The sequence below is a fragment of the Ailuropoda melanoleuca genome, chromosome 10 (assembly GCF_002007445.2).
Source record: "Ailuropoda melanoleuca isolate Jingjing chromosome 10, ASM200744v2, whole genome shotgun sequence".
In the NCBI taxonomy this organism is placed as follows: Eukaryota; Metazoa; Chordata; class Mammalia; order Carnivora; family Ursidae; genus Ailuropoda; species Ailuropoda melanoleuca.
Genome location: NC_048227.1, coordinates 8,058,196 through 8,083,107, shown reverse-complemented (window position 1 = coordinate 8,083,107; position 24,912 = coordinate 8,058,196). Strand labels below are relative to the sequence as shown.

Sequence of the window (24,912 nt, the reverse complement as noted above, 5' to 3'; positions counted from 1 at the left end):
CACAGCATGTCCTCACCATCTGCTTACCCACAAGTCTGGGAGGAGGGTTGAGCTGAAATCCCAGCATCTAATCCTGGCCTAGAGTAGAGTGGTGCTTCCAGAATGCTTGCAAAACAGAGGAATTAGGGAAGGAGGAAAGAGGGGGGTCGACAACTGCCTGAAAAAAAGAAAGAATGGGTGAATGTGTAAACGAGATAACCAGGGGACGGATGAATGAATGAACATGTGAGATGGCAGATCAGCAGAGAGTAAAGAGCCAGAGAGCAGCCATCTCCCTGTCACCCCCCACCTCCAGGTCTGGCATAGAGCTGGTGTTTGGCAGACAGCTCCTGGGTGGAAGTGAAATGAAGGAATGAAGTGAATGAGAGCACAAGGGTGGGGGCATGTGGGTGCAATGGAGCTGGTAATGACATCCTCAGTGTCCAAGCCTAGTCTAAGTGTGTCGACATGTTTACCATCCTGATTTACAGATAAGCAACTGAGGCCCAGAGGGGTGAGAGATAGGCTCAGGGTCACACAGACTCAAAACCCAGCACTCTGGGTCCAGGTCTGTGAGGGCCTGATTGATCACGAGTCTTAGGAATGGAAAGACCATGGCCCCCAGCAGGCCTTGGTGGCGCCCTTCTAGGGTTGAGGCCAGTTTTGAGGTCCTGCTCGGTGGCTCCCACCAGCGGCTGCCCCACAACTGTGGACTCAGACCCAGAGCACCACCTCCTCTGCCACCAGAGGGCAGCAGAGCTCCACCCGGGTGCACCTGCTGGCCTGTGCCCCACAGGCCCAGGACTATGGTGCTTTGGAGTTTGGCTGACCTGGTGCCAAAGATTGGCTCCACCTATTCTGGACTGTGGGCTGGGGAAGCAACTTAACCTCTTGAAGGCTGTTTCTTTATGCACAAGTAGGGGGCACACCAACCCCCCTTGACGCTTGTGAATAAAACAATGTGACCGATGTTCAGTGCCCTGATATTCAACAGTAGGGTGACCACATATCCCAGTTTGGGCCCAGAACTGAGGAGTTTCTCAGGATGCAGGGCTTTCAGTGTTAAAAGCAGGAGACTCTTGGGCAAACTGGGACAGCTAGTCACCCTAGGGGGTCGACACTTCTCCTTTAATCCTTTGAGTTGTGGTTGCTACGTAAAGAACTAAAACAACAAAAATGTTTACAACTATTCCATAATTTAACTTTCTCATGGAATTAGCGAGTCATGGAATCGGTGGTCTTTCTACTATAGTCCTGCTGTCGATGACAAGAGAACAGTTTCAGCAAGGGGAATCAAACAGAGATGAAATACCCCCACTTGGCAAAAGAGTTTGTCAGTTTCCTATAAAGATAAACATACAGGGGCGCCTGGGTGGCTCAGTTGGTTGAGTGTCCGACTCTTGGCTTCGGGTCAGGTCATGATCTTGGGGTCGTGAGATCCAGCCCCCCATTGGGCTCCATGCTCAGCGAATGAAGAGTCTGCCTGAGGATTCTCTCTCTCCCTCTGCCCCTCCCCCCGCTCATGCATGCATACTCTCTCTAAAATAAATAAATAATCTTTTTTAAAAAGATAAACATACATGTACCGTACGACCCAGCAATCTCACTCCTAGGCATTACCCTGGAGAACTGAAAATGTATGTCCAGTGAAAGTCCTGTATGTGAATACTTAGAGGAGCTCGGTTCATAACTGCCCCAAACCGGAAACAACTCAAACGATCGTCAGGTTGTGACACACCCATACGGTGATGTACTGCTGAGGAATAAAAAGGAAGGAACTATTGATATTTGCAACCACATGGATGAATTTCAAAAGCATTATGCTTAGCGAATGGAGCCAGATTCAAAAGGCCACAACCTTCTGAATGATTTCATTACTTGACATTCTGGAAAAGCCAAAATGAGAGGGATGGAGCGCAGCTCAGTTGCTGCCAGGGGCCAAGGGCAGGAGGAGGGAATTGACTTTTTGGGGTGATGGACTTGTCGTATGTCTGGACTGGGGTTGTGGTTCTGCGAATATACACATTTGTCGGACTCACAGAAGTTGATGCTTACAAAGGGTGAATTTAATTGCATGAAAATGATACTTCAATACGCTTGACATAATAAACAAGTCACCTTGCCAAGTTGCCGAGGTGCCAACCTATTGTCTGCGTGGATTTGGGGAGCACGACCAGCTTTGAGCCCACTTCGCCCACCCAAGGCAGCTCATATCCTATAAATCTGCCCTGCTCTGCCCCGTCCAGTCGGGGGCTCAGGGGTTGGGTGGCAGTAATTGGCTTTCCGAAGCCTGGAGGCCAATGTGGAGGAAGCTGCCATGCTTCTGTGTCTGGGCCCACCTGCGCACAGGGCAGGGTCCTGGCTGCTCTAGCTGAGGCAGGTCAGGACCCACAGGCCGGGGCCCCTTCTCACCCAGGCCATGCCGAGCAATGGTAGGAGGTGCTGAGAACTGCCACTGCCACAACCCCATTCTCCAGACTTCCCAGTCTGACTTACTAAAATTTTTTATCTTCCTATTCCTGAACTTGGACCACCCCCCCGAGGTTAGGGGAATCACCCAGTGGGAGAGAGGCATTGCCCTGTTGAGGCTCGCCCATGATCTCTCAACTCCTGACACGGCCTGCCCCTCCCGTGCCCCACACACCTTCCCTGGGTGGCCGCCTGTGAGTATGCGGACCACCCACAAATCTTCTGCAGGGTTCCGCAGGCAAGGGCAGGTTGCATTCAAAATCCCCCCAATCCGATGATAATTAGAGTCGCTCACCTTGATGGATAGTTGCCCATATGCCAAGCTCTTTGTGACAGGGTCCTATGCACTATCTCGTGTCATTGTCACAAAAAACCTTCTGAGATAAACACTCTTTTTAAACTTCTATATCGTGAAATGAAACATACACACAGAAAAAAATGTTCAAAAACAGAACACAACTCAATGAACGATAACAAAGCAAACACCTGTATGACTCCATTCCCATCAAGAATTGGAACACCACAGGCCACTCCCGGTTCTCCAAATCACGCCCCTGCCCCCCACCATCCCGAGGTAACCCCCCTCCGTGCTTGAATGGTAATCGCTTTCTTTCTTTTCTTTATATTTTTATATTTTCACCGCCTAACCATACATCTCTAAACTCACGTGGTCGGTGCTGCTTCTGGAGCTCTGCATACGTGGAATCAATCAGAAGGCATCCCCCTTCCACTCTGTGCTCACCTGTTCTCTTGCTTACTAACATCAGTTGTCAAAAAGGAGCTCTTCATGCGAGTATAGTCAAATATATCACCATTTCCTCTCTTTAGGGCTTTTTGTGTCCTATTTTTAAAAATCTGTTCTTACCGCAAGGTTGCAAAGAAACTCCCCTATGTTATCTATGAGTGCTTTATTGGCTTGCCTTTCCCATTTGGATCTGCCGTTTTACCTAAAGCTGTTTTCGGGGGGTGAATGTAAACTCAAGAACTCATTTCATTTTTTCCACGTACCAATATCTGGTTTCCCCAGAATCACTTAATGAAAAAATTGCCTTTCCTCCCTCCTCTTGTGCCTTGCTTCAGATCTTCCCAACCTGACTTTTAGTCGGGGCCTTGCCCGCCCCTCCTGCCCTAACCCCACCCCCCAGGGCACAGCACAGCTCTTGCTTCAAGCCCGGGGACCCCCTGGGTACTCGCACAGATCCAGAGCCCGACTTGCCAGGGGAGTTAACGTGACATGTGGAATGCTTGACCAATGGGGACAGGAACTGGTGGATAAATGCTTCTCTCTTCCACTCCCTGGGTGGAAAGTTCTGAACGGTGCTCTGTATGGCTTCTCAGAGGGTCCAAGTTGGCTTAAGCCCCGTAACGCCCACAGCAGAGAGCAGCTCAATCCTTCTCTCTTGGGTTGGCTTTTTTTTTCCTTCCCTGTTTCCATCTTCTTTGTCCCCTATGTTCTGTCACCCTGGGATTGCTTCCCAAAATAAATGACTCACACTTCTGAATGGAATCCCGGCTAAGACAGTTGGCACTAGAAGTGACTCAAGAAAGCAGCACCTCGGGATGGGATGATGGGATGGGATCGTGTACTGGGCAGGCTGCAGTAGGGATCCCTGTGCTAGGGGTCAGTGGGGTGGTGACCACCCCTGGCATGCAATTGCCACGTGATCACTCACGCTTTCTCCTGTGACAGACGGAGCTGAGATTCAGGTAGAAGTTGCTGCGTTGGGTTATATGCCCCGATGGCCCTTGAAAGACCAGGAGCAACGGAAAGTAAGAATTGTGCTGTGGCCTGTTTTCTGTGCACTGCTTCGGAAGGGTTGAAAGAAGAAAACACAGCCTCGGGTTAGCCAACCATGAACGCAAGATAGGCTACGAGAGTCAGAAGGCAACCAAAGGGCCAGCAACACCAGGTAGACAAGATGGTTTGTCTAGAGCAGGTCGTCCAGCGTCTGTCCCAAGTCACCCCAGTGACACTGCAACTGGCCCAGAAGCAGGACTCTACTCACGGGCGGGGTAGAGCTGCACAGAGAGTAGAAGTTCAGGTGCAATGGCGAAGTTCAGAGTGTGGTGACACGCAGGTAGCCTCCCATGTCCCGGGAGGCCCCCCCTTCCTGGGGCTCTTGGTAGCAGCTGCATTTGTGTGAGCTTTATTTGGAAGACTTCCACCCTTTGCTGACTCACATGCAGCTCAGGTCAACTCACACTCTCTGTATTTGCACCTGTGTCTCTTGAAGCTGCTGGGGTGGGGCACGTGAGACACCTGATCATTGTCCCTGCTGAATTTCCTTCTGGACACACCTCTGTCTCACTGGCTGGCCCAGATCATCTGGACCAGGGGCGTGACTCACCCCTCTTTAGCTCCCTGGCAGCCCCGGTGTGATCGGCAGGGCCGGCACCCTGTCCTTAACAGCTCCCATCCGGCTTCGCAAGGAAGAGTGGCCAGCAGTCACAAAGGCTGCAACTGCTGTCCCCTCTCTCCCCGCCAGTGGTTGAAATTCCACTCCCACCACCTTCACCCCATCTCACAGCTACACACTTTGGAACCACAACGACTTGGTTTCAATCCAGGATCTGCCGTGTACAGGTTATCTGAACCTCAGGGAGTCACCCATCTTTCCGAGCCTCAATTCCTGACCTCTAAAATGGAGATGACACTATCTTGTGGGATGGTTGCAAGGGCCAGTTAAGATGGAATGTGTGACTAGGACACTAGCTGGCACTCAGCTAATGCAGGCTGGAATATAACTGTCAAGGTCAAGCCTGCCACGTGGGCTTGGCGTCCTATTTGCTGGGACCCTCCAGAACTGGCCCCACTGGGGAGTTCTTCTTCTGTGCTTCTCAGTCTGTCCATCAGCAAATAAACATGCTCCCTCTCCCCAGATTCGATGTCCCTCTGCAGGTGCTCTCCTTCTCTTCATCATCAAACTTGTGCCTTTTTAAGAAGTTGACTTGTGGGGGCGCCTGGGTGGCTCAGTCAGTTGAGCATCTAACTCTTGATTTTGGCTCAGGTCGTGATCTCAGGGTTGTGAGATCGAGCCCCACGTCCGGCTCCCCGCTCAGTGCAGAGTCTGCTTGAGATTCTCTCTCCCTCTCCTTCTCCCTCTGACCCTCCCCCCACTCGTGCTCTAAATAAATAAATAAATAAATAAATAAATAAAATCTTTTTAAAACAGTTTAATTGTGGATATAAAACTAGTCCTAAGAAGAGAGAATACAAAGTGATTCCCACATGCTCATTACCTAGCACTTGTCAACACTTTGATTTCTGCCCCATCCCCACCCTGGAGTATATTGTAAAGCAAATTCCAGATACCATGCTGTTTTATCTGTAAATGCTTCTGGGTGTATCCCTAACAAATAAGAACCTTAAAAAACTCTGTAATACCACTATCACACCTGACAAAATTAACAATAATTCTGTTATATCATTTATTTTTTCTTTAAAGATTTTATTTATTTATTTGACAGAGAGAGAGACAGCCAGCGAGAGAGGGAACACAAAGGGGGAGTGGGAGAGGAAGAAGCAGGCTCCCAGTGAAGGAGCCTGATATGGGGCTCGATCCCATAACGCCAGGATCACGCCCTGAGCCGAAGGCAGACGCTTAACGACTGAGCCACCCAGGCGCCCCTGTTATATCATTTAATACCCAGTCAATGTCTTAATATTCCCAATTGTCAGGGGCTCCTGGGTGGCACAGCGGTTAAGCGTCTGCCTTCGGCTCAGGGCGTGATCCCGGCGTTATGGGATCGAGCCCCACATCAGGCTCTTCTGCTATGAGCCTGCTTCTTCCTCTCCCATTCCCCTGCTTGTGTTCCCTCTCTCGCTGGCTGTCTCTATCTCTGTCAAATAAATAAATAAAATCTTTAAAAAAAATATTCCCAATTGTCTCAAAAATGCCTTTTTTTAACAGTTGGATGATTACATTTAGTTCCTACATCTTATCTATGTCAGTTCCCCTCCCTTATTTCTTTCCCACTACAATTATTTGTTGAAGAAACAGAGTATTTTTTCCTTTTTTTGAAACTTTTTGAAAAAGATTTCATTTATTTATTTGACAGAGAGAGAGAGAGCAGGGACACAAGCAGGGGGAGCAGCAGGCAGAGGGAGAGGGAGAGGGAGAAGCAGGCTCCCCACAGATCAGGGAGCCCCATGTGGGGCTCAGTCCTAGGACCCTGAGACTACGACCCGAGCTGAAGGCAGACTTTCAACCGACTGAGCCACCCAGAGGCCCCCAAAACAGAATAGTTCTTTCTGTAGAATTTCTCAGTTCTAGATTTAGCTAAATGCATTTTTTAATTTTTTTTTTAAAGATTTTATTTATTTATTTGGCAGAGATAGAGACTGCTAGTGAGAGAGGGAACACAAGCAGGGGGAGTGGGAGAGGAAGAAGCAGGCTCACAGCAGAGGAGCCTGACGTGGGGCTCGAACCCATAACGCCGGGATCACACCCTGAGCCGAAGGCAGACGCTTAACCGCTGTGCCACCCAGACGCCCCTAAATGCATTTTTAAATTGTTTCTTTTTTTTTTTTTAAAGATTATTTATTTATTTGACAGAGATAGAGACAGCTAGCGAGAGAGGGAACACAAGCAGGGGGAGTGGGAGAAGGAGAAGCAGGCTCATAGCAGAGGAGCCTGATGTGGGGGCTCGAACCCATAACGCCGGGATCACGCCCTGAGCCGAAGGCAGACGCTTAACCGCTGTGCCACCCAGGCGCCCCCCTAAATGCATTTTTTAAAAGTGTCTTTGACATGTTCATCCATCCCCTTATTATTACAATTTATTTTATAAACTTGTAGTTAGATCTAGAGACCTGATTGAATTCAGGTTCAATTTTTTCCCCTTCTTTGTTTGATTCATCAGAGGTTCTGTGTTCTTTCCACCATCTCACCTCGGGATCCCTGTTGAGACTGGTTGTCTTGCTTTTTCATCATGATAGGATTGATCGGGGTTAGAAGTTGGCAGGCTAATCCATCCATAATAAAGTTCCAAAAACCTGACCTAATGGTTTTTACAGCCCACAGTGGTCGTTCCTGGATCCATTATTTCACTGAGTGCTACGAGACGTTGAATGTCTCATTTTATCATTCCTTATGCATTTATTAGCTGGTATTTCTCTCTAAAGAACTTTCCCCATTGCCCATCTGGTCATCCTGTAGAGAGAACGCTATTGAAACTACAACCCACATCTCTTTGGCCTACCTTTGGGTTTACCATAGACCCCAAGGGCTGCACCCCTCAACTGCCTACATCTCTCTGCTCCTCTGGACGTAGCATGACAGTTGCCAAGAACCTCACCTGTGGTGGTTTGGTAAGTACCACGTATGTTGGACCCTTAGATCTTAAAGGATGTGGGGCTGATGGCAATCATATGGATTGTGGAGTTGGCTGGCTTTTCTTCACTTGAAGGAACAAAATAACAAACTCTGGGCAGCCAGTGGAACCCAGCACAGGGAGAGTGCCTACGTGGCAACACTTAAAGAGACTCCCATCTCCAGCAGCTGGAGGCAAGTCAATGCTGAAAATCAGAGCAATCAGGGGAAGATTGACAAAAGGCACCAGAGTCCTATTGGAAGAGTTATTGGCTGAGAACTTTCTAAAATTGATGAAAGATATGAATCCACATATTCAAGAAACTTAGTAAACCCTAGCAGGATAAATACAGAGAAAACCATCCCAAGCATACCAGAGTCAAACTTCACTAGACTAAAGATACAAAGAAAATTCTTAAACAGCCAGAGGAAGAAAGACACTTTAAATTCAGGGGAACAGTAAGAATAATGGCTTCTTAGGAGTAATTATAGAAACCAGAGGAAACGGGATGGTATCTTTAAAGTGCCCAAAGAAGGGGCACCTGGGTGGCTTAGTCATTAAGCGTCTGCCTTCGGCTCAGGTCGTGATCCCAGGGGCCTGGGATCAGCCCCGCATCAGGCTCCCTGCTCAGTGGGAAGCCTGCTTCTCCCTCTCCCTCTGCCCCTCCTTGTGGTCTCTCTCTCGCTGCCTCACTGTCAAATATATAAATACAATCTTTTAAAAAAATAAATAAATAAATAAAGTGCCCAAAGAAGAAAGTCCTGCTAGTCTAGTGATCTATGCCCAGTGAAGGAAAATAATCCCAAATGCTAGCTTGGGTCTTCAGGAAGGAAAGAAGAAACATAAAATGGGTAAATAGATGGAAAAATTTAAAAGATATGAAAAATAGCATGGCAGTTCCTCCAAAAAAAAATTAAACATAGAATTGCCAAATGATCCAGCAATTCGACTTCTGGGTATACACCTAAAAATATTGAAAGCAGGGACTTGGACAGATATTTGAACATCAATGTTCATAGCAGCTGTTACTCACAATAACCAAGGTAGAAATGACCGACGTGTCCACCAGCAGATGAACAGAAAAGCGAATGCGGTATATCCATACACAGCGGAATATTATCCAGGCTTGAGAGGAGGGAAATTCTTTTTTTTTTCTTTTTAAGATTTGATTTACTTATTTATTTGAGAGAGAGTGCGTGCACGTGAGCAGGTGGGGGGGAGGCAGAAGGGGAGGGAGAGAATCCCAAGCAGACCCGTGCACTGAGCACAGAGGCTGATGGGGGGCTCAATCCCATGACCCCGGGATCATGACCTGAGCCAAAACCAAGAGTCGGATGCTTAACTGACCGAGCCACCCAGGAGCCCCAAGAAAGAAAGAAATTCTGACACATGGGTAAACCTTAAAGACAGTATGCTAAGTGAAATAAGGCAGACACAAAAGACAAGTGCTGCAGGATTCCCCTTCTAAGCGGTCCCAAGAGTAGTCAAATTTAGAGAGACAGCGAGTAGAATCACTTTTCAGGGGGTTGGGGGAAGGCAATGGGGAGCTAGTGTTTAATGGGGACAGAGTTTCAGTTTGCGAAGATGAGCGAGTTCTGGATGCTGCCCATACCTTCCGACAAAGGAAAACACACCGGCGCTTATGCACCAGAAGAGAAGTGAGTCTCCTATTTGCTTCTTTTACTCGCGTCGTCTGATCGAATGCGATCCCAAATGTACCATTTCCACCCTTCGGTGATAGCACTGTGTCCACCCAGCCTCCAACCACCACTCAGCCTGGTGAATCGAAGGCTATCCAGCTCATGACAGCCACTTGCATTGCGTAGACCATGATTCCCGCAGACAACGCTCCGTTTCTTCTGGTAACTAGTACCTGGACCATACTCCGCTTTACAAAGGAAGCACTCTCGCCCAAGACTTCAAACACTAGAGACCAGGTTCTCTGAGGTGGGCAGTGGGGATGGTTGGCGGAGTTCCAGAGAACTTAGTCTCAGCCCAAACCCAATGCTGAATCAAAATTATTGTGCAAAGCAGAAAACAAAACTCCCATGCTTCATGTGAGCAAGACACACTTGTCATTTCCACATTTCAAAGAGGACGTCTAGTAGATCTGAGAGCAGAGATGGAGAATGACTTAAAAAAACCAAAAAAACCAAACCTTAGCCAGTGGGTAATCGTTGCCTTGCCATGGCCAGAAATGGGCAGGTGCTATTTGTCCCTTCCGCTTGTTCCCTGAAGGTCCTCTGGTTACTGTAAGCCACAAAACACTGTCCCAGTTCAGGCCAAGTTATGACCCAACCTCAGACTCACCGAGGGGTATCATGCAGGGCTGACAGATTGGGCAGGTAAAGAAACAACAAGACCTTTTTAGATTCGGACAATTTATCATTTACATCGAGAGCAAAAGCAAGATCCGGGAAGGTGTCAAAAAACCTGTATCCTCGGGGCGCCTGGGTGGCGCAGTCATTAAGCGTCTGCCTTCGGCTCAGGGCATGATCCTGGTGTTCCAGGATCGAGCCCCACATCAGGCTCCTTGGATGGGAGCCTGCTTCTTCCTCTCCCACTCCCCCTGCTTGTGTTCCCTCTCTCGCTGGCTGTCTCCCTCTGTCAAATAAAGAAATATAAATCTTTAAAACAAAACAAAAAACAAAAAACCTGTATCCTTGCTCAATAGGATGACCCCCAAGACAAAATGTCAGTTTTTGCCTGATTATCAGTCTTTGTCCTCTAGCTGTTTTTAGGATTTTCTCTTTATTACTGATTTACCCAATTTGACGGTGATGAGTCTTGATATAATTTTCTTCATGTTTCTTACACTTAGGATTTACTGAATTTCTTGGATCTGTAGGTTTAGTTCGTATCAATTTGGAAAAATTTCAGCCACTATTTCTTCACTATTTTGGTCCCTTTCTCTCCTCTCCCCTCCTTTGGGGAATCCCAATTTCATGTATATTTAGCTGCATGAAGTTTTCCCACAGTTCACTGATGCTCTGTTCATTTTTAAAACAGCTTATCTTATTTAATTTTATTTTTAATTTTAAAAAACATTTTATGTGTTTACTTATTTATTTGTTTGTTTGTTTAGAGTGCAAGCGGTGGGGAGGGGCAGAGGGAGAGGGAAAGAATGAATCTCAAGCAGACTCTGGACTGAGCACAAAGGCTGATGTGGGGCTCGATCCCACAGCCCTGAAATCACAACCTGAGCCAAAATCAAGAGTCAGATGCTTAACCAACAGAGCCACCGAGGTGCCCCCAATTTTTATGTTTTTAAGTAGGCTCCATGCCCAATGTGGTGCTTGGACTCACAACCCTGAGATCAAGAGTCACACGCTCTACTGACTGAGCCAGCCAGGCATATATTACATATAAACACTGTCTATTGTATATATGTCTATTATATAATATATAATGTATATAAATATATATAACTTGCCATTTTAACTTTTTCAACTGTACAATTCAGTGGCATGAATTACATTCAGGATGTTGTACAGCTGTCACCACACACTTCCCAAACTTTTTAAAGATATTTTATTTATTTGAGAGAGAGAGACAGCGCGCACGCACACACAAGCAGGGGGAGGGTCAGAGGGAGAGGGAGAATCAGGCTCCCCACTGAGCAGGGAGCCCGATGTGGGACTTGATCCCAGGACCCTGAGATCATGACCTGAGCTGAAGGCAGACGCTTAACCGACTGAGCCACCCAGGCGTCCCATCTTCCCAACCTTTTGGCAGCCCAAACGGAAACTCTAGCCTTTAAGCAATAATCCCTACGTCCTCCTCCACTCAGCCCCTGGTAAAGTCTAATCTACTTCTTGTCTCTGAGTAACGTGCCTGTTCTAGATATTTCAGATGAGTGTAATCATGCAATATCTGTCCTCTTGTGTCTGGTCTGTTGATTTTTCTCCAGCTCCCCTCTGCTAGTTTCTGTGTCTTTGCCTCCAATCTCACCAACCTCTTCTTATACAATGCCCAGTCTGCTACTAATCAGGCCTTGGGTGTTTTTCTTCTTAGTCCTTACAGTTTTTATCTCTACAAGTGGGATTTGGACGCTCTGTTCTACATGCCACATTTCTACTTAACAAATTCACTATTTCGTTTAGCTTCTGGAACGTGTAGAATCTTGTTATAGGAACCGTTTTAATGTCCTTGTCTCCTAATCTACCATTGGTGTCATTTCTGGGTCACTTTTAGTTTATTTTCTTCCTTGTTATGGGATATATATATTTTTTTCCTTCACATTCCTGGTAATTTGTAACTAGATGCCAGACCTTGTGAGTTGTACCTTGTTGGATGCTGGGTATTTTTTTTATTCTTCTAAATATATTTTTTTAAGATTTTATTTATTTATTTGACAGAGACAGAGACAGCCAGTGAGAGAGGGAACACAAGCAGGGGGAGTGAGAGGAAGAAGCAGGCTCACAGCCGAGGAGCCTGATGTGGGGCTCGATCCCAGGACTCTGGGATCACGCCCCAAGCCGAAGGCAGATGCTTAACGACTGAGCCACCCAGGCACCCCATCTTCTAAATATTCTTGACTGGGACACAGTTCAGTTACTTGGAGAGAGTTTATTCCTTTCAGGTCTTGCTTCAAAATATTTTTTTTAAAGATTCTATTTTTAAGCAATCTGTATGCTCAACGTGGGGCTTGAACTCATGACCCCGAGACCAAGAGTCGCCCATTCCACCAACTGAGCCGGCCAGGCACACCTTCGGTCTTGCTTTTAAACTTGAATTGGAAGCGGGGCTGTTTTTTCCAGGGTTAATTCTTTCCTTGTGCAAGACCCTTCCTTGTGCTCTGATGTTCTCTGGATTTGGAGGTTTCCCACTCTGGCTGTTGGGATCACGCCCTATTGTTGGCCTGTGTGGGCACGGGACACTGTTCTGCTAATCCTTCCAGGTGATTCTCTTTTTGGCCTCTAGTAGTTTCTTCACATCATGTGCTGAATGTGCATTCGGTATTCTCAACTGAATACTTAGGAAGGGGCCTCCAGAGGTCTCCACAACTCTCTTCACTGTGTAGCTCACTCTTTCTGCTATTTGCCCAGCAGACTTGAGCTCGTCTCATTTCCCAGATTTTTGCCTCTGTGCACTCAGCTTGGAGAGACTGCTGGGCTCTTCCTGGCTTCCCTGTCCCTCAGCACCGCAGCCTAGAAACTTTTTCCAGTAACCTGGGATCATTGCAGGGCTCAGCTCATTTGCTTCCCATCTTCTAGACATTACTGTTCACTGCCCAGCGTCCAATGTTTTGAACGGTATTGTTTGAGGACAGAGAGTATGTTTGGTCTATGCTACCCCATCTTGACTGAGGCAGAAGTCTAGGACCTTAGCTTTGCCCTTTCTTTAATCATCATTTCATTATAAACTTTAGAAGAACTAATGCAATCTAATACGTGGGTTGAATACACATGGTGTGTGTGTGTGTATGGATTTTTTTTTTAGCCTAAATACTCTGGAACAAAGTTTATAGCATTTAAGTCTATAGGTTTGTTATTTGAAAAGAAAAAGGAGGGGCACCTGGGTGGCTCAGCTGTTAAGCATCTGCCGTCAGATCAGGTCNGTCTATAGGTTTGTTATTTGAAAAGAAAAAGGAGGGGCACCTGGGTGGCTCAGCTGTTAAGCATCTGCCGTCGGATCAGGTCATGATCCCAGGGTCCTGGGATCGAGCCCCGCATCAGGCTCCCTGCTCCACGGGAAGCCTGCTTCTCCCTCTCACACTCCCCTTGCTTGTGTTCCCTCTCTTGCTGTCTCTCTCTGTCAAAAAAATAAATAAAATCTTAAAAAAAAAAGAAAAGAAAAAGGAGTCTAGTCTTTCAATGTCACTGGGATATTGGAAGGTATAAGGCATCTAATTAGGTGCCCAAATAATGAAGTATAATGTATTTGCTTTAGTAATAAATAAAAGCAAGAATAATAATTAAGAACAAGGTATAAATTTTTTGAGGTATGTTTAAATCATCCTTTATTTCTTTTTTTTTTCCTGTTTTTTTAGAGTGAGACAGAACGCATGAGCAGGGGAGGGGAGAGAGAGAGAGGCGAGAACCTTTAGCAGACTTCCACACCCAGCATGGAACCTGATGCGGGGCTCGATCTCATAACCCTGAGATCATGACCTGAGCCAAAACCAAGAGTCGNCTGAGATCATGACCTGAGCCAAAACCAAGAGTCAGACGTTTAACTAACTGAGCCCCCCAGGTGCCCCCATCCTTTTTTTTTTTTTTAATTTCCATTTTGCTGTTTATTTATTTATTTTTTATCATAGGCACTTTGAGTGTTTATATGTAATGTTTTCACGGCCTTAGTTAAATGCAGATAAAATTTAAAAAAGTTTAAACAGTCAGAAAATCCAATTACTCTAATGTTGAGTAAAATTAACAGTTAAGTACCAGAGAAACACGTCAAATACGATATTTAAAAAACTATCTCGAGGGGCGCCTGGGTGGCATAGCGGTTAAGCGTCTGCCTTCAGCTCAGGGTGTGATCCTGGCGTTATGGGATCGAGCCCCACATCAGGCTCCTCTGCTGGGAGCCTGCTTCTTCCTCTCCCACTCCCCCTGCTTGTGTTCCCTCTCTCGCTGGCTGTCTCTGTCTCTGTCGAATAAATAAATAAAATCTTAAAAAAAAAACTATCTCGAGGCTGGGGCATGGGGAGAATGGGGAGTTGCTGTTTACTGGGTGTAGAGTTTGAGTTTGGGGGGATGGACAAGTTCACTGAACTGTATCCTCAAAAAGGATTAAAATGGTACATTTTATGTTATATCTATCTTACCAAAATAAAAAACTGTATTGAGAAAGTTTACTTGAAACAACTTATGTAAGTCCATGAAATGTTTATACTGTCATCTGATTTCCTTGAGAAGGTTTATAAAAAGATTCTACAAGCACACTTGGATTATTATACATTTTAGTTGCCAATCCATCCTTATATTTTATTTATAAACTCTATAATATCAATTTGGTTGGTGGAATAGAGTTTAATAAGACATAGAAGAGAAAAATGAGAGTTACAGCCACGGACGCTATCTTCCAACGATGTTATGAGAATATCTTCCATCTCGGGGCACCTGGCTGGCTCTGTCAGGAGAGCACAAGACTCTTGATTTCGGGGTTGTGGGTTTGAGCCCCACGCTGGGTGTAAAGATTGCTTAAAAATAAAATCTTGAGGCTTTTGGGTGGCTCAGTCAGTTGAGTGTCTGAATCTTGGTTTCAGCTCAGGTCGTCATCTCAAGGTCCTGAGATCAAGCCCCATGTCTGCTTGAGATTCTGTCCCTCTGCCACTCCCCCTGCTCACACATGCTCTCTAAAATAAATAAATAAATCTTTAAAAAAATAAAATCATAAAAAAATATCTTCCATCTCATATGCTTTTCAAGAAGTTTTCCATTTTTACTACTAAGAGATTCTTCTGAGTCCCTTTCCTTTGAATTCTGGGTAGGCTTGTAACACAATTCAGTTTCTGTCTTGCTAGCATACTCCCTCTTGAGGCCCTCAGCCACCATGGAAACAATCTAACAGCCTGCCAAGGCTGCCATGTTGGAAGGAAGCCCCAACCAGCCCAAATGGAGAGGCCCCGAGGTGACTCAGAGCGGGAGATGGCTGGCCAGCCCTAGCTGCTCTGCTCCAACCACCATTTGTTCATAACTGCATAAGATATCTGAGCTAGAACCTTCCAGCCAAGCCCTTCCTGAATTTCTGACCCACAGCAACCACGAGAGATAATGAAATGATTGTTGTTGCTTTAAGCCACTAAGCTTTGAGATAATTTATTATACAGCAAAAGTCATGAGAACAGACATCATAGGCTATCTTAACTTTGGTGAAAAAATCTAAAAATCTTGTCCTTCTCTTTTATCTCAGTGTAACCTCACCTCAGTAAGGCTGTCTCTTTCCACAAATAAATCATTTCTGAAACATAAAGATTAGCGATTGATAAACCAACCCAAGATGTGGTTATACTTTATTGGGGCCTTGCAAAGCCTTATTAATTTTGAATATTGGAATCTATGGATTATTCTAGAAAAGGTAAAAGCTTTTAGCTTTTTACATGTTTATTCCAGATATTTAAATATTTTGCCTTGACAGGGCACCATCGCACACTTATTTTTTTTTTATTTTTAAAATTTTTTTAAAGATAGAGACAGCCAGCGAGAGAAGGAACACAAACAGGGGGTNTTTTACATGTTTATTCCAGATATTTAAATATTTTGCCTTGACAGGGCACCATCGCACACTTATTTTTTTTTTTATTTTTTAAATTTTTTTAANTTTTTTTTATTTTTAAAATTTTTTTAAAGATAGAGACAGCCAGCGAGAGAAGGAACACAAACAGGGGGTGTGGGAGAGGAAGAAGCAGGCTCATAGCAGAGGAGCCTGACTTGGGGCTCGATCCCATAACGCCGGGATCACGCCCTGAGCCGAAGGCAGACGCTTAACCGCTGTGCCACCCAGGCGCCCCACACACTTTTTTTTTTTTTTTAAGATTCATTCATTCATGAGAGAGAGAGAGAGAGAGAGAGAGAGAAAGGGAGAGCACAAGCAGGGGGAAGGGCAGAGGGAGAGAGAGAATCCCAAGCAGACTCCCCACTAAGCGCAGAGCCTGACCCCACGACCCGAGATCATGACCCAAACCGAAATCAAGAGTCAGACGCTCAAGTGACTGAGGACCCAGATGCCCCACTGATTTTTTAAAACACAGAAATGAAAAGCTGAAGTTTAAATATAACATATAAATAGAGAGAGAGAGGTTTAAAAATGTCTGAAATTTTACACAAGGAAGTCACATTTTCCAAGCATAGAATTATTTTTGGGATTTGTGAGAAGTTTTCTTTAATAACTTTATTTGTAAATTATGTATCTCAGTGGTAGCCTTATTGACATATAACTCACATCAAATTCACCGTTTAAAACTATAACTAATTCAGTGGTTGTCAGTATATTCACCGAGCCAAGCAATCATCACCATTATCTGACTCCAGAACATTTTCATCACTCCCAAAAGAAATCCTATACTCACTAGCGATCACTTCCTATTCCCCTTTCTCCCCTCACCACTGGCAGCCACTAATCTACTTTCTGTCTCTGTGGATTCGCTTACTCTGGACATTTCAGATAAATGGAATCATTACAATATGCTGCATTTTGTGTCCAACATCTTTCACTTAGCATGTTTTCAAGGTTCATTCATGTTGCAGCCTGTATCTGTACCTCTCCCTTTCTATGGCTGAAGAGTATTCCATTGTACGGATAGAATACATTCTATTTATCCATTCAACCACTGATGGCTGTTGGGTGTCATCACTTTTTGGCTATTATGAATAATGCTGCTTTGGACATTCATGTGTGCTTTTCCTTGTGAACATACGCCTTGGATTCTCTTGGGCATTTTTCTGGGAGCAGAACCGCTGTGTTATTTGGTAACTCACTCTGTTTAACTTTTTGAACTGCCAAACTGTTTTCCAAAATGGCTGTGCCATTTTGTATTCCAAGCGATAAATGAAAAGTTCCAATTTCTATACCTCCTTGCCAACACACGTTGTTTTCCAGTTTTTTGATTATAGCCACCCTAGTGAGTGTAAAATGGTATCTCATGGTGGTTTTGATTTGCATTTCCCTAATGACTCATGACATTGAGCATCTTTTTGTGAGCTTATTGACCACTTAGAAATGTTCTTGGAAGAAATGTCTATGTCTGTACCCATTTTTTTATTTGACTTATTTGTCTTTTTGTTGTTGAGTTGTAAGAGTTCTTTATATATCCTGGATACTAGTCCATTATCCATTTAGATGATTTGCAAATATTTTTTCCCATTCTGTGGGTTGTCTTTTTACTTAAAAAAAAGAAAATCAGTTAGTTTAGGTGCGCCTGGGTGGCTCAGTCGGTTAAGTGTCTGACTTTGGCTCAGGTTGTGATCTCTGGGTCCTGGGATCGAGCCCCACATCAGGCTCTGTCCTCAGCAGGGATTCTGCTTCTCTTTCTGCCCCTCCCCCTTCTTGTGCTTTCTCTCTCTCTCAAATAAATAAATAAAATCTTTAAAAAATCAGTTAGTTTATGGGGCATCTGGGTGGCTCAGTTAGTTAAGCAGCTGCCTTCGGCTCAGGTCATGATCCAGAGATCATGGGTCCTGGGATCGAGCCCCACATAGGGGGCTTCCTGCTCAGCAGGGTGTCTGCTTCTCTCTCTCTCTCTTTCTCTCTCTCTCTCTTCCCCTGTGCTCCTCTCCACCTTCTCTCTCTCTCAAATACATAAAATCTTTACAAATTAAATAAAAATCAGAGTAATGATTACACATACTTCATTTTAAAAATTATAAAATATTCCACGTCCACAACAGAATATATATAATGCAAAAGTCAGGTATTAAGAAAAAAATGAAGTGACCATCCATGTGCTTACCACTGAGCTTAAGAAACAGATTATTACCGGTGTACCATCTTCCCCGGGCCCCCAGTCTGCACCTTCCCACCATTGCATCCCTACCCATTCCCACTAGGGAAAACCGCAATACTGATTTTTGTGTTTGTCAAGGTTTTTTTTCCTTTTTAGTTTTACTGTAGACATATACGCCTCTAATACATTATTTAGGTTTGAATGTTTTTGAACTTCGTGTAAATGGAATATTATGTGCACATCTTTCCGCAACTTGCTCCTTTGATCAATATTTTGAGAGATTCATCCGTGGTAATGGATGTCTCAGTGGCTCATTCATTTTCATTGCTCTAACAGTATTCCATCATGTGAATGTTCCTTTATGTACGTATCCTTTCTCCTATCAGTAGATATTTCAGTGACTTCCAGGTTTTTGCAATATAAATAGTACTTCCGTGAACATTCCCGTAGAAGTTGTCAGGCACGTTAAAAGAATTTCTTTAGGACACACGCTTAAGAGTGGAACTTCTGGGTAAAGGATATGTACCTCTTCAACATTACTGCATGATGCCAAAAAGCTTTTCCTTTTCTTTCTTTCTTTTTTTTTTTTTTTTAAGATTTACTTATTTGAGACAGAGAGAGAGTACAAGTAGGGGGAGGGGCAGAGGGAGAGGGAGAAGCAGACTCCCCACTGAGCAGGAAGCCCAATGCAGGGCTCGATTCCAGGACCCCTGGGATCACAACCTGAGCTGAAGGCAAGTGCTTAACTGACTGAGCCACCCAGGCGCCTTGACAAAAAGCTTTTCCAAGTGGCTATACCAATTTATACCTCTCCCAGTCAACCAAAAATTCTCATTGATCCAATTTTGGTCATGGAGGACACTGAATGGCTTCAGTCTTTGCCAGTCTGTTGTGTGTAAATGGTAATTTATTTGGAGCGATGTGTGTGTTAAAATATAAATCACACTGGGGCGCCTGGGTGGCTCAGTTGATGGGGTGTCCAACTCTTGGTTTTGGCTCGAGTCACGATCTTGGGGTCGTGGGATTGGGCCCCGTGTTGGGCTCTGTGCTTGGGGTTCTTTCTCCGGCTCTCTCTGCCCTTCCCCACAATGTACTCTCTCTCTCTAAAAATTAAAAACTAAAAAAATCTTAAGAAAAAAATATATATGGGGCACCTGGATGGCTCAGTCAGTTAAGGGTCCACTTTCAGCTCAGATCATGATCCCAGCGCCCCAGGATCAAGCCCCACATCGGGCTCCCTGCTCAGGAGGGAATCTGCTTCTCCCTCTCCCTCTGGCCCTCCCCTGCTTGTGCTCTTGCTCTCTGAAAAATAAATAAATAAAATCTTTTTTAAAAAAGGGTTAAAAATGTATAAATCACATCCAGTTTACCATTTTAGCCATATTTTTTTCATTTTAGCCATTTTTAAGTGTACAATTCAGTGGCATTAATTATATTCACCATGTTGTGCAACTATTACCTTGCCTACGTCCAAAACTTTTCTGTCACTCCACATGGAAATTTTGTACGCATTATGCAACACCTTCCCTTCTCCCACAAGTCCTCAGCAACCCTAATCTACTTTCTGTCTTTATGGATTTGCTGCTATTTTTTAAAGCTCATGAGCACCAAATTTTAATCTTAATTAAGTCACAAAATAGTCTCCCAGGGGCGCATGGATGGCTCAGCCAGTTAAGCATCCAATTCTTGATCTCAGCTCAGTTCCTGATCTCAGGGTCGTGAGTTCAAGCCCCGTGTTGGGCTCCATGCTGGGCATGGAGCCAACTTAAAAAAAAAAAAAAAGAAGTAGTCTTCTAATGTACAAAGCTCCAAGTTGAAAGTTATAGTGCATAAATCTACATGGGCATAAGACCTTTCACTGCTGTACTTTTAATTAGCTCTCCCTAGCCAGTCTAAAACAGGGAGAATAAGGTCAGTGAGAGAACATTTCCCAAGACCACACAAGACTCCTTTCACCTCTAAGGCCTGGCTCCTTGTCCGGTTTGTTTTGCAAGATCAGAACTCTTGATCATGCTCAACGAATTGGGAGGTGAATTTATGCCGAAGGTGGACAGACAGGGGAACCAGCCAAGGGCTTTTGGATAGGAGGTACTTGATTTCTTATTGTGTTGTTGTTTCTCTGCTGCTTCTGAACATTCGATTTCAAATGCATGTAATTTTCTTCACCTTTTTTTTTTTTTTTTTAAATGTAAGCTCTACACTCATCGTGGGGCTTGAACTCACAACCCTGAGATCAGGGGTCACATGCCCTGCCGGCTCACCCAGCCAGGCGCCCCTGTCTTCGCTGTTTTTTAATTTTTTTAAATTTTTTAAAAAAGATTTTTAAATTTATTTATTTGACAGAAAGAGAGGCAGCAAGAGCGGGAACACAAGCAGGGGGAGTGGGAGAGGGAGAAGCAGGCTTCCTGCTGAGCAGGGAGCCCGATGCGGGGCTCGATCCCAGAACGCTGGGATCATGACCTGAGCCGAAAGCAGACGCTTAACGACTGAGCCACCCAGGCACCCCTGTCTTCACTCTTCAGAGCAGGGTTGCTCATCTGAGGGCGCGAGATGGTTCATGCATAAATCATTCCCTAAGTCCGTGAACTTGAATGGGGATAAAATTATGTCTTTAACTAACCTCTAAGAGTTACAGTTCTTTAATTTAAGGAGAAACCACAGCAGTATGAGCCGCACCTGCCGCTTCGGCACAGCTAGAAGTCAGGGATATTTTCCTATCAGATCTCGGTTGTTGCAGAAACTTTGAAGTGTGAATTACACTAGACATTCTTTGGAATTATGGTGGTTATTAGAGCCCCGCTAGAGTTTGCCATTTGAAGTGTGAATAAGGAAGCACGTATATTACCATATCACAAGTTCGAATTTTTCTTTGAATTATTTTTTTCTTCTAGTTAATATTTGGCTGAATTCCAGTATAATTTGTTTTCTTTGCAAGTCTATGCATTTGCTTCATGAGTTTTAAAACGTTATTCTGAGCAGGGGTCCTTAGGCTTCATCAGACTGCCACGGGGTCTGAGGCACAAAAGAGATGAAGGACCTTTTTTTGCCCTTTCTTACCTGCAGGCTGGCAACTTGGGCCAGATGAATCTTTTTTACTTGGTTTTTTTTTTTGGACTTAGGCTCCATGCCCAGCGTCAGGCTTGAACTCACGACCCTGAGATCAAGACCTGAGCAGAGATCAGGTGTTGGATGTTTAACTGAATGAGCCACCCAGGTGCCCCCTTTTTCACTTTTGTTTAAACGATTTTATTTATTTATTTATTTATTTATTTATTTATTTATTTGAGAGGGAGAGAGAGCACAAGCAGGGGGAGGGGCAGAGGGAGAAGCAGACTCCCTGCTGAGCACAGAGCCCGAGGCTGAAGCCTGCTTGATCCCAGGACCCCTGAGATCATGACCTGAGTCGGTCAGATGCTTAACCGACTGAGCCACCGGGTGCCTCTCTTTTTTACTTTTTAAAAGGATTTGGAGAGAATGACGGTTCATTACTCGAAATTTGCATTAGAGCGCTGCTTTGATGTCTCTTAGAACTGAGCACATGAGAACCCCCCCCAGGTCCCCGGAATTTTATATCTTCTATTCCAAAAGGGCCCCAACTTGGCTGTTAGGAGGAGACCATTTATAGGAATCACTGCTGGTACACCAGTTCTATTTCTGAAAGTATCTTCACCACCAGGGCCATAACATATGGGCTTTGCCTGTTGATGGAGCGGGCACAGGTGTGGTCCCTCTGTCCCCCCACCCCCAGCACACATACCTCCATTCCCATGGCGATGACTGCCTTGGAGAAAGTTCAGTGTCACGTCTGCAGGCAGGACGGAGAGCATTTCCCACTTCGTGGTCTGGCTGGTGGGTGGCTGAGTAAGGGAAAACCCACCTCACACAGTCAGGCCTGGGTGCCCTCCCGGAGAGACCCTGGACCCTTGGTTTGGCCCGGACCCCTCTGAGACCAGGTCACCTGGGCCATGCGCAGGGACCTGGGCTTAGCCTCACAGCGTACCTGGCTCTGGGCTGAGGGCCCCCGGGAAGAGTGCCAAGGGCAGTGGCTCTCCTGTCCAGGGTTCTAACCCCATCTCTTACCTGAAGGGAGAGCTGGGAGATCAGACAGCAAGGGTTGGATGGTGTGGTCCCGGGCTGGAGAGAGACAGTCGCTGGGACTCCCTCCTGGAGATGGGCGAGATTTCTTGCTTCTCCCCTGGGTGTGGGAATTGGATTCCGAGTTCTCCACAGCCCGTCTCGGGTGGAACTCTCCAGGGGGGTCCAACCGGCCTCCAAGCCTCCAGCCGGAGATGCCCCGCCCCCTCCCCTCAGTCTACGGATGATCTTGCTTCCTCCTCCCGCTCTCTGCCCTGGCCCAGCTCATGGCCCCGCCCCACACCTACAGCGCCTCTCTGGCCCCCTGCCCTCTCTTTTACTTCCTCCAATCCATCCTCCTCCCGACTCTCCGGCCCCAGGGTGATCTGTCTAAAGCGCAAAATTGACCATCTTCTCTCCCATCTCAAACTGGCTTTGGCTCCCCAGTGCCCTTCAGTTCTGGCTGGCATTCAAGACCTTCTCGAGCTAGCGGTTCTCATGTACCACTCCCTGCCCCTTGAACCTGCGGTCCCCAGCCCCCTCAGTGTCCCCAACAGGCAGGCCGGGCACGTCGGCCATGTGACCGCAGTGCGTGGCCAGCCCTCTGTGGCTGCCCATCACGCTGCAATGGGCCTGCCTGGCTGCCCCCTGCTACTCTGTGGGCCTGACCTGCACACAGCGGGCACCGGAAGTGCTCCCCCCTCCCCCAGAGATGCTGCTGCCACTGGGCCACGGCAGTGGTTTCCCCAGGCTCCCACGGAGTCTGGGCTTTCTGGAAGCACCACTTTGAGTAGAAGTCCTGAGGGTCTCGCCCTGGGAGCCATGCCGTGGAGAGAGCCTCCTTTCCACTTGACCTCCTGCTGCTGGGCCCTTGTGTGCCTTAGAGAGCCCAGGGTGGTCCCCATTCTCTGCTTTTCTCCCCCAAATTCACTTTATCTTGGGAACACCTCAGGAACAGTGCCTGACGACCATCCTCAGGGTGTGTGTAGACCCTCTCCCACTTTCTCATGTGCCCCCAATTCAGCAAAGGCGACAGGCTTTGGTGCCCTTTGCCCTACTTCCATGCCCAGATTCCCACTCGGGGTGCTCCGCAGTGGCCAACCGTGTCGGGCGGGGGCTGCTGAAGGATGACACACTTTGTGTTCAAGTCTTACCGCCGCCCCTGAGGCCACTCTGAACCCTTCCAAGGGAAAATCCAGAGGGAGCAAGGATGGAGCCCCAGGCTTGGGCTGCGGCTCGGCCTCTTGCTGGAGGGGAGGAATGTTCTGGAACTCCAGATGACTAAGAGGCAGAAAACAGCCAAACGGAGATCTCCCTAGCTCCTGGGCTTCTTCCCAGCTCGAGACTCAGCCCAGACCCCGTCTGCTCCTGTCAGGGTGGGACAGACCCCAAACCACCAGGGCACAGGGGCAAGAATACAGAGAGGCTCCAGGCACCTGGATGGAGGTGCTGAGGTACAGGCCGCTCTCTGGAGCTCCGGCCTTGTCCTCCTCCCTCTCCGAGGGGGCAGCAGGAGCTCTGCTCAGTCACTGCCACGTCATTTTGTGAATCGGGACTGGGTAGCTGCAGTGGCAAAGCCCTGGGAGCCCAGTGGGGGTGCTAATGCCCCTCCTGTGGGGAAGGGCGTGCGGAGGGTGCAGGATGAGCGGTCTGGGGGTCTGAAAGGCACACCAGGCACGCAGGCCCTGCAAGGCACTCCTGGGTGGGGGAAGCTTGGGTGTGTGGCTCCCGGTGTTTGGATTGGGGGGTGCTGTCTAGCTCAGCGGGAAGGACATCTTCCTCAGGGGGAGTAGTGCCTGAGGGCTGGGGTGCTGTGCCCTTGAGCAGGCTGTGTCTCCAGTGCTGGACCTCTGCCTGCAGCAAAGGGGGGGGAGGGGAGAGGGAGGAGAGGAAGGGGAGAATGAGAGGCCCCTCAGGCCTCTTCCAAGTTTGAGTCAACCAGCCTTCCCACTGCCCAATCCCCCAAAGGCCTAATGTGGAGGAAACCTGCCCCACCACCCCCTGACCTGCAGTCCTGTACAGCAACACCCCTACTCCCTCTTAGCCAGCCGCCAGGGAACAGCTCCTCATCTCGGCATTCAAGGCCCCCATGCCTTGCCCCTCTCCCCCATCTTCACCGTGTCCTTGCATCTCTTCTTTCCCCTACCCTCTACCACTCTTCATTCTTGCCCCCAAGCGTCTGCTCTGGTCACCCCTCACCCAGAGTCTCCCTGAGCCCTGCTGTGGAGCCTAGCGCCTTAGCTCTGTGCGTCCTTCGGGTACTGCCGGTTCTCCCCCCTGGACGTCTCCCTGCTGGACGGGGAGCTGGGTCCCCTCAACAACAGAGCTGGGTGGGGGCCGGAGAGCCGCCAGGCCCCTGTAGGCTTGATGGGGGGGAAGGAGGTCGGGGTGCCATGTGTAGCATCCCTCCTCCTTCCCCGCAGTCCCAAAGGAGCGATGTCCGAGACCAGGCCGAAGAAAGGATGACAGGAGAGCTGAGTGCAGTCCCTAAAACAGGCTCTTTAATAACATTTATGTCTTCACTGAAGAGCTTCGCTTTTGCCACCCAGCGCCGGGCTGGGGCCGGCCGGGTCCGCTGGACGGACGGATGGACGGGCACCGGGACGACCGCACGGCGGGCGGCGGGGCCGGGTGGCCCCAGGGCCTTGGCGTCGCCTTGCCGGCCTAGTAGAAGGAATACGTTCTCGACG

At 47.1% G+C, this 24,912-nt stretch overlaps 1 protein-coding gene across 1 annotated transcript in view; it reads right to left on the bottom strand.

Annotated features, from left to right (window-relative positions):
- Nucleotides 1-24,459: 24,459 nt before the first annotated feature.
- SH2B2 (SH2B adaptor protein 2) overlaps nucleotides 24,460-24,912 on the bottom strand; it is a gene marked incomplete at its 5' end in the record, with an annotated part of 10,900 nt that continues 10,447 nt past the window's right edge. The window contains one exon of the mRNA XM_034669535.1: nucleotides 24,460-24,585. Coding sequence (XP_034525426.1) covers nucleotides 24,460-24,585 — 126 coding nt within the window. The remainder of the gene's footprint in view (nucleotides 24,586-24,912) is intronic.